The 9,441-nt window shown below is 37.5% G+C and overlaps 1 protein-coding gene across 1 annotated transcript; it reads right to left on the bottom strand.

Annotated features, from left to right (window-relative positions):
* Positions 1-8,560: 8,560 nt before the first annotated feature.
* LOC137617640 (uncharacterized) lies at positions 8,561-8,926 on the bottom strand. Its single transcript, XM_068347644.1, has one exon. It carries the CDS (start codon positions 8,924-8,926, stop codon positions 8,561-8,563), a length of 366 nt encoding a protein of 121 aa, XP_068203745.1.
* Positions 8,927-9,441: the final 515 nt, after the last annotated feature.

Here is a 9,441-nt window from a genome sequence, read left to right as displayed (position 1 = left end):
AAAAATCCCTTGATTATGGTCATTAAGTTCGTATCATTAACCTTGATTTTAGTACTGTTTTGACTGCGTTAAGCATGAGGCCCTTGTTCTCAAACTGAAACAGTTGGGCGTAGGTGGGTCTTTTCTTGAAAGCATGAATCAATTTTCAAGTAAAAGATTGTAAAGGGCATTTGCTGATGGGCAACATAGTGAGTATAGGAGTGTTATATCTGGTGTTCCTCAGGGTAGCCCATTACTTTTCATATTATTTGCACATTGATATATGGTTTGGCCTAGAAAACAAGCTCATTACATTTGCAGATGATTTGTCTTGGCATCAATTCCACCTCCTGAATGGGGTTACTGAATCCCTTTATAGAGATCTATGTAAAATTAGTACATGGTTCAAATTATTGGGCATGAAGTTGAACGCAAACAAAATTCAAAGTATGAATGTAGGTAGATCGAGGATTTTGACTCCTCAACACCTCTATCTGTGCATTGATAATGTTTCTTTGAATATATACAACTCCTTTAAAATCTTAGCTGAGATTATTGATAGCCAATTTACTTTTAAGAAAGGTTTTAATTCTTCCATTCTACCCTTTTTCGAGTATTGTTCTTGTGTCTTGTCTTCAGCTGCTGACTCCCATCTTAATTTGGGCAAAACCTTGCGATCCATTAAATTTCTTATTCCTGATCTAGATATTAATCTCTGGCACAGTCGTTTAGTTAGTTTTTTGTGTATGGTGCATAAGAGTTTTTCATAATTCTGAACTTCCTTTGCATTCGGATCTTCCCAGGCTGTACCATCCTTTACATGGGACTAGGTATGTAGTTAGTTCTAAGTGTTGCCTTCGCCATCATAAAGTTCAATTCTACACAGTATTCTAGGCGATTTATTCCAGCTGTAACCAGATTGTGAAGTGATCTCCCAAATCAGGCAGTTGAATCAGTGGAACTTTAAAAGTTCAGACTTGTTTTATATATTTTTATGCATTACCTCTCGTATATAGTTTATTTGTTTTCTTATTTCCTTTCCTCATTGAGCTAATTTGTTCCTTATAGAGCCCTTGGACTATAGGATCCTGCTTTTCCAACTAGTGTTGTAGCTTAGCTAGTAAAAAATATAATAATAATAATAATAATAATAATAATAATAATAATAATAATAATAATAATAATAATAATCAACAACTATAAACCCGTGGATCTCGAGTATACACTTCTCTCCTGAAATGATGGATTTTACTGATGACCACTACCTTACTATTTCTATGAGCTACTGATGTTTGATTTGGGTTGGATCCAAAGGTCTACCTGATGAATCAACAGTCTTCATTGCCTGTTCTGCTTGGTTCTGGGTTGGGTGGGGAAAGGAATTATTTGCTGATCATACTTGTATACTTTCGGTCTTTTGGATAATGTACAACAGCGTAATAACCTGTCACTTGTCTTTGATCTTCATAAGCGACCTTTGAACTTTCACACTAGTATCAATAATGTAACCAAGGTGGGTTTTATTTCTTTAAAAAAGGCGCGTGTACAATCTACATTAATTAGCCCAGACGTGATGAGTAAGAGAAAAAACTGGGAATTTGTAGTAAGAAGTTCTTGTTAACTTTCGACCGTGAAAAACAAATTATAGCCTTTTTCTTTACTTCTCTCTCTCTCTCTCTCTCTCTCTCTCTCTCTCTCTCTCTCTCTCTCTCTCTCTCTCTCTCTCTCTCCGCCAGTATCTTTTTTGTCTTGTAAATGGAGTGAGTAAAATGTAAGAAATCTCCTGCAATATCGTTAAGCATGACCAAGTTAAACATTTTAGTCTTAAAAGAAACTTTGATCTTTGCCTCTTCCTAAATTTTAAGAAGAGCAAAGATCAAAGTTTCTCTTAATTCATAGAAATAAAACCTGTTACTGAGTTTCAATCAAATTTGTTCTTCAGATACAGATTAATACGAATGTGGGAGCAAAACAGCAAGTTTTATGCCTTACAGGCTAAAATTCCCTGTCTAATTTGAGGCAAAAACTATAGAGCAATTTACAGACGCATTGTAAGATGATGATGTCACTTGTGCCTTAATTGCTAGAGTAGATATCGATGTTATTATTATTATTATTATTATTATTATTATTATTATTATTATTATTATTATTATTATTATTATTAGTTAAGCTACAATCCCGGTTGAAAAAGCAGATGTTATAAGCCCAAGGTCTCCAACAGGGAAAATAGCCCAGTAAGGAAAGAAAATAAAGGAATAGATACAATGGTGTTTCCCAGTGTACTCTCAAGCAAGAGAACTCTAGCACAAGATAGTGGAAGACCATGGTAGAGACGCTGTGGCACTACCCAAGGCTAGAGAACAATGGTTAGATTTTGGAGTGCCCTTCTCCTAAGAAGAGCTGCTCACCCAGGCTAAAGAGTCTCTTCTAGCCTTACTAAGAGGAAAGTGGCCAGATTGAAACAAACGTATGGAATAATCCATATCTAATAAGTTACGGAAGCTTTTTTTTCACCAAAGTAATTAACTAACCTTTCTTTAATGTACTGTTGTTCAGGCCAATATTATAACTTCTAAAGTTGTTCTTATTACTATTATTACTGCTTTTTTACTAATAATGATAGTAAAGATATTACTATCTATGCGGTTGAAGGTTCCCTTACTTTAAAAGTAGCGATGAGCTAATACAATGAACATTATATTTAACATTTCAAAATATATTATCATAGGATTACATACACACATACATACATACATACTGTATATGTATACTTACATACTTGTGAATACACATACATAATCACAAATCTATTACATAGTATTGATTTGCACCTCATTAAAACAGTAGAAATAAGCGTTTCATTCTAAAAACAATTTCACTGTTGAATAACACTACATAATTTTTGTCCTTCAATATCACTGCTACTCCGTCTACCTTAATTTTGCAACTTTTCTCTCCCTCCAGGATATTTTCCTGGTTATTCTTCTCATTCATTTATCTTCTCTGTCATTCTTCTTTTTGTGTTTCTCACATCACTTTTTTCGAAATCCTTATTGTTTTTTCTTGTCCTATGTAATTTTTCTATACTGTCAATCTTTATGTTCTTTCGTGCTTCTCTTCTTTCACTACCTTCTTCTTCTTCTTCTTCTTCTTCTTCTTCTTATTTCTGATACATTTGGAGTTGAAGTTCTGAAGTTGGAGGTCAGCACATTGAAGAAGAGACCCTCAAGAAGTTGCCAGCTCACGCATCTTCGTCGCCGCTGTCGGCTTCTCAACTCGAGTCCCGTATTTCCAGAGGGATTTGTGACGCATGTGATGTTTTTTTACATCTTTTATATCAGCATTAAATATATGCGTTAATAAACAAGATTGATCCCCCACCCCTCCCGTTAATCATCTGTTAATTAATCTGCGTAAACAGTCATTAACCGCACATGTATATTTGGTCGTGGTGTATAATCTAAGTGGATTATTCATCAAATAAATGCGTGCTGTACATGTTATTTATTCCAAGCATGCAAAATAAGAATTTGCATAACAAGAATACTGGATGCGTTAATTGCTCTTCATCATTCATTATTTGTTATTCATTACCCAACCTTGCATATTTATTCTGGAATCATAAGCTGAAGCATTATTTTTCTATTATACAGAATAATGCAATAGAGAATTTCAATGTCACGATATCTCTCTCTCTCTCTCTCTCTCTCTCTCTCTCTCTCTCTCTCTCTCTCTCTCTCTCTCTCTCTCTACACACACACACACACACACACACACACACACACACATATATATATATATATATATATATATATATATATATATATATATATATATATATATATATATATATATATATACGGTTTAAGGCGAGAGACAAGTTGTCTTCTTAGCTTCTACGCCTGATGCCTGGCGGATTATCGTACTAGAACTAGTATGGTCCGACAGGGGTCACTCGCCTTAGTTAGATAGGCACTACGGATCACAAGGAACTGTCTATCCTTTGATGAATCTAACCAATGTATCCTCTTGAGGCCCTTTGCATTAATAGGCGTAGGAGGTGATGATGATATATGTAGAGAGAGAGAGAGAGAGAGAGAGAGAGAGAGAGAGAGAGAGAGAGAGAGAGAGAGAGAGAGATGACGTCAAAAGTGCGTAATTGTGCATAATTCTAGTTTAAGATGAACAACCTGAAGCTTTTCAAACGAGAAGAAGACTGACGCAATATAACCTTGGTTCTTATGAGTAGCTTAAAGTCCGGAATCCTGCTTTATAGGAGAAGGGGTAAATCCCTGTTACTATTGTAAAAGGAAATGATCTGGTCGTTTCGAGTTATTTGATGACACAAGTATCGGGATCCCTGACGCAAAACCAGAATAAGAAGTCACATTGAAAGATGCATGAAAGGTGCATGGAATGAAATTGTTTATTAGTCAGAAGAAGCACACTTACTCATGAAATTATAATGAATTTATTCATGAAATTATGATTAAGTCAAAACCTTGCTATTGGCCAAATGAGTAACATTTATTAAAAATATTATTATTGATTTAAAACCTGGTTGTAGGCCAAATGAGTCAAAGTTATTCACAAAACCATGATTGAATTAAAAACTGGTGTAAACCAAAAGAGTCACACTTATTAAAAAGAGATGGTTAATTTAAAAACTGGTAGTAAGCTAAATGAGCCACACTTATTAACAAAATTATGATTGATTTAAAAGCTTATTGTAGACCTAATCAGTCACACTTATTCACAAAATTAGGATTGATTTATAAGCTGTTTGTAGGTCAAATGAGTTACACTTATTAACAAAACTATCATTGATTTAAAAGCTGGTTGTAGACCAAAAGAGTCACTCAAAATTATGATTGATTTAAAAGCTGGTTGTAAGCCAAATGAGTCACACTTATTCACAAAATTATGATTGATTCAAAACCTTGCTATAGGCCAAAAGAGTCACACTCATTCCCAAAATTATGATTGATTTAAAAGCTGGTTATAGATGAAATGAGTCTCACTTATTAACAAAATTATGATTGATATAAAAGCCGGTTGTAGGCCTAAAGTCACACTTATTCACAAAATTATGATTTATTTAAAAGCTGGCTGTAGACTAAATGAGTCACAGTTATTCACAAAATCATTATTGATTTAGAAATTGGTTTCAAGCTAAATGAGTCTCACTTATTCACACAGTTGTGGTTGATTTAAAAGCTGGTTATAAATTAAAGGATTCTCCCTTATTTACAAAATTGTGATTGATTTAAAAGCTAGTTATAAGCCTAATGAGTCACACTTATTCACAAAATTAGGATTGATATAAAAGCTGATTTTAAGCCAAATGAGTCACACTTATTCACAAAACTAATATTGATTTAAAAGAGTCAAATTTGTTCGCAAATTATGAATAAGTCTTCAACCTGCTTGCACGCCAGATGGGTCCCACTTACTCAATAGATTATGATTAAGTTTCAAAGACTGGTCATAGGCCAAAGGAGTCACACTTGTTCACAAAATTATGATTCTTTTAAAAAGTTGTTACAAGCTAAAGGAATAATTTATTCAAGCCAGGTTGACACCTATGCACGTTTTTGTTGCGACGTGTTGCGACGTGGGGTCGTTCCACCTCGTAAAACCCCTCGTGGCAGCTCGTGACGAGACCTCGCAAGAAAATTATAAATTTTCACAATGTCGCCAGGGTTTTAGAATATGTTTAAATTTTGTCATGGCATTGTGTGAGGTGGATGACCTCGCGCTACCTCGCAAGATAGGTTTTGCAACGTCGTACACACACCTTGTAGGATGTCGCCCGTGTACATGCCATTTCGTGCCACCTCGCGCCAGCCATGATGCTTTGCAACCTTTTGCAAGGTGTGTTTACCCCTTCCAGTGAGCAGCTGCGCACAGACGATGATGTCTGGCAAGGTCGTCCGAGATGATGGCGTTTTGACGATGTTTTGAACGCTGATTGGTTTGAGCGTGGGTGGTCCTGAAATACCGAGCGCTGATTGGTTGATAGTGGTGCTCGGGTGGCATATAAAGGGTAGCTAGACCCAGCATCAATCATTCATAGTCCAGCATATGCAGAAATACTACTACTACCTCTACAATGCCTCGCCAGACCACCAAGCAGTCCAAGGAGTCCCAACGGCCCCAGCCCCAGCCCAAGGAACCGGAGATGCCCCCTTCTCTGGTGGTGCAGGAGACGGAGTCTGCTGATGATTCTGTTGTAGAAGAACATGTAGCATGACCTAGTGGACTACAGCAGCCACAATAAAACCAGTATCTGCCCAGCAGGAAGGACATACCAGACTACCCCTTCACAGATGCCCAAATTTCTGAAATTGCTGAGTTTGTTAAGAATCATCCACCTCTCTACGACAAGTGGGACAAGCAGTGGTGCAATCCCAGACTGAAGGAAACCCTGTGGATTGAGCTTGCAGCAACCTTTCCCAACTGTACTTTCCTGCAAATGAGGAAGTTGTTAGAAAAGAAAAGGACAGAATTCGGGAAAGTAGAGGAGAGCAAGAATGGTGCCCCAGCAAGGAGAAGGACACCACGAGAGGAAGAAGTCATGACCATCTGGGAGTTTCTCGGGGAACACATAGCCCGAGAGAACACACTATCGAGCGACAGGTTCTCTCCTACCTCACAAAGGGCCAATTCAGACATTAATGTCGATGAAACATCGAGTGAGATATCTGGTTTGTCTTCTGCATCAATCATCAGGAGAAGGAGCCTGAAGAGGATGAACCAGACATTAGAGACAGTAGCCTCCACTGCAACAGATGAGCAGACAGGATCTGGAAACACTATCAAGGAGCTCCTGCATAAGGCTAATATGCTGACGCAGAAGGAGGTTGAAGGACCTGAGACCGAGATCCAGGACTACGCGATGTACCTGTGTTTACGAATGAGAACAGTGTCCCCCATGAATTTCAAGTTTTGTTCGGGAAGATGCTGGAGAAGTTCGCAGCACTGGAGGAACTGCCTGAAGGGACATCTTCCATCCAAAATCCCGGGCAAATCTTAATTACTCTGATAGGGACAAAACCACAACCTCTACAGTGGCAACAACAATCAGAGGGAGTCCAGGCAGTAGCAGTGTTCCCTCCTACAATGAAGGCAACATTATAGCAACAACCTTACCAGCCAATGCAGTACCAGCAGCAACAGTTCGTGCAACAACCATACCAGCAACAGAAAGCAACATTTTACATTCCACAGCAACAGCCACCACTCCCACCACAGCATTAAGTTTGGAGCCACGTATTGCAACGCCATCATATAACTTCCCATCTCCACCACCTGCCTGCACTACCTCGCCAAATACTCCCGTTTCTTGATTTTCTGCTGCCTTGGATATGTTGCCCTCGCTGCCATCCCCAAGCATCTCAAGCATCTCGACCCCCAACAATCTGGACACCCCAAAAACATTTTTGAGGAAAGAGAGCGAAAACGATTAAAAAACGTCTAACATGTATATTGTAAATATGAAGTATGTTGCATTTTTTATAAATATCAATATTTTCTGTCTATCAATCTTTTGTAATCACATATATTTTTATGTAAATGAGAGATATTTTTATGTAAATGTTGAAGAAATTATATCTTGAAAAGACCTAAAATTTGAAAAAAAGGAAAAAGAGACCTTAAACAATGAAAAGCAGTAAATAGAACTATACAATGGAAATCTCTTGAAATGGACAATGAAAAGCACAGTTTAATTATATAAGGATTGCATAAAGAAATTGCTTAACAAATATATAAAAATAAATCTTTGTATGAAATGACAAATGAAAAACTTGAAAACACATTAAATTTATTAACAAAACATTTCTTGCTAAGGCAATAAAAAGCAGTAAATTGAAATAAATAAAGAATAGCAAACACTCTAGATATACATTTGGAAAATAAAGTTGAAATGCACAAAGAAAATCCCTATGTTGAAATGTACTGTGAAAATCACTGAAATGTAAAATGAAAAGCACAAAGTTTTATTATATAAGGAATGTTTAATAAAATAGCATTACCAAACATAAAAAAGATCATAGTTTGAAGTGAAAAATTAAAAACTTGAAAACACATCACATATTTATTAACAAAATCTATCTTGCTAAGTCAATGACAAGCATTGATAAGCAGTAAATTGAAATGTACAGGGAATAGCAAAAATCTTGAATATACAATCAAAATCACAAAGTTGAAATCTACAATCATATCAAATTTGGACTTAGAGGACATTTTAATTCAGGAAAAGACATTTTATATACATTTGAAGCATATATTGTGTTGGTCGTCCTCTGGGATAGATAAGTCTCTCTTACTAAGGTACTGCTCCAGCTTCTGAACAGTAGTAGTAGGCCAGGTAATCTCGGACTGCCTTTGATTGTCTTGAGTAGTTTGATCCCTTTCGACGCATTAGTTGTTCCATGAGATTCGACTCCTCCCTCCAAGTTCCAGGCAGCATGCTGTGTTGAGTATCTTCGCGGTCGAAGTCGTTGGGAGCAAATGGATAGTAGTCGAGTATGAGATTGTGCAAGATAAATCCACACATGGTTATCAGATACAATACTTAAGGTTCCTGTTGTAAGGTGGTGCCGAAGATTTGGAATCTCATTTGCAGAATACCGAATGCGTTCTCCACCACATGACGAGCGCGAGACAATCTGTAGCTGTAGATCTTCTCATGGTGAGCCTGGGATGTGTGGGAATATGATTTCATCAGCATTGTCTTGAGGGCGAAGGCATCATCTGCTGTTATGTGGAAGGGGATTGGATTGTCATCATTCGGTAGAGTGCTGTCCTCAGGAAATCCCACTCGGTTCTGCTCGATGGCATGACGAAAGTTACACTTGCTCCAGGTTCCTCCATCACTAGAACCTCCTTCAGCACCTACGTCGACATACAGGAACTTTAACTTTAAATCTGTTATGGCCATGATTATTATGATCTGGAATTTCTTGTAGTTATAGTATAGTGATTCTCCTTTCCTGGGCTTCTTTATGGGGGCATGCTTTCCATCAAGTGCCCCAACACAATTATGGTAGTTTCACTTATTTGCGAATACTTCGGCGACTGTCTTCCAGTCCTCAGGAGTTTTGGGGCACTTCATGAATTCATGTTGGTAGGTGACAATGATGGTTTTGCACACTTAAGGCACAAATTTGCAAATCGCACTCTTGTAGACTCTGACACTATATTGCAGACTTGTATAGGAATCCCCATTTGCCAGGAAGTGGAGGGTGACAGCCAACTTCAATCCCACTGTTAGAGGCTCTGTCACTCATCTGTTTCTTAATGAGCATTAGAGAAATGCGGTCAACTATCTCCGCAAACAATCCAAGTTCAATCCGGATAAAGTTCTTGTACCCCCTAGGGTTTTCTCGGTGTAGTTACTGTAGTAACTGGTCATAATCTCCATGTATGGATCTCCTCGTCAGCCATTCCCAGCAC

The sequence above is a fragment of the Palaemon carinicauda genome, chromosome 23 (genome assembly GCF_036898095.1).
Source record: "Palaemon carinicauda isolate YSFRI2023 chromosome 23, ASM3689809v2, whole genome shotgun sequence".
Taxonomy (NCBI): domain Eukaryota; kingdom Metazoa; phylum Arthropoda; class Malacostraca; order Decapoda; family Palaemonidae; genus Palaemon; species Palaemon carinicauda.
This window is presented reverse-complemented; position numbering and strand designations above follow the sequence as displayed.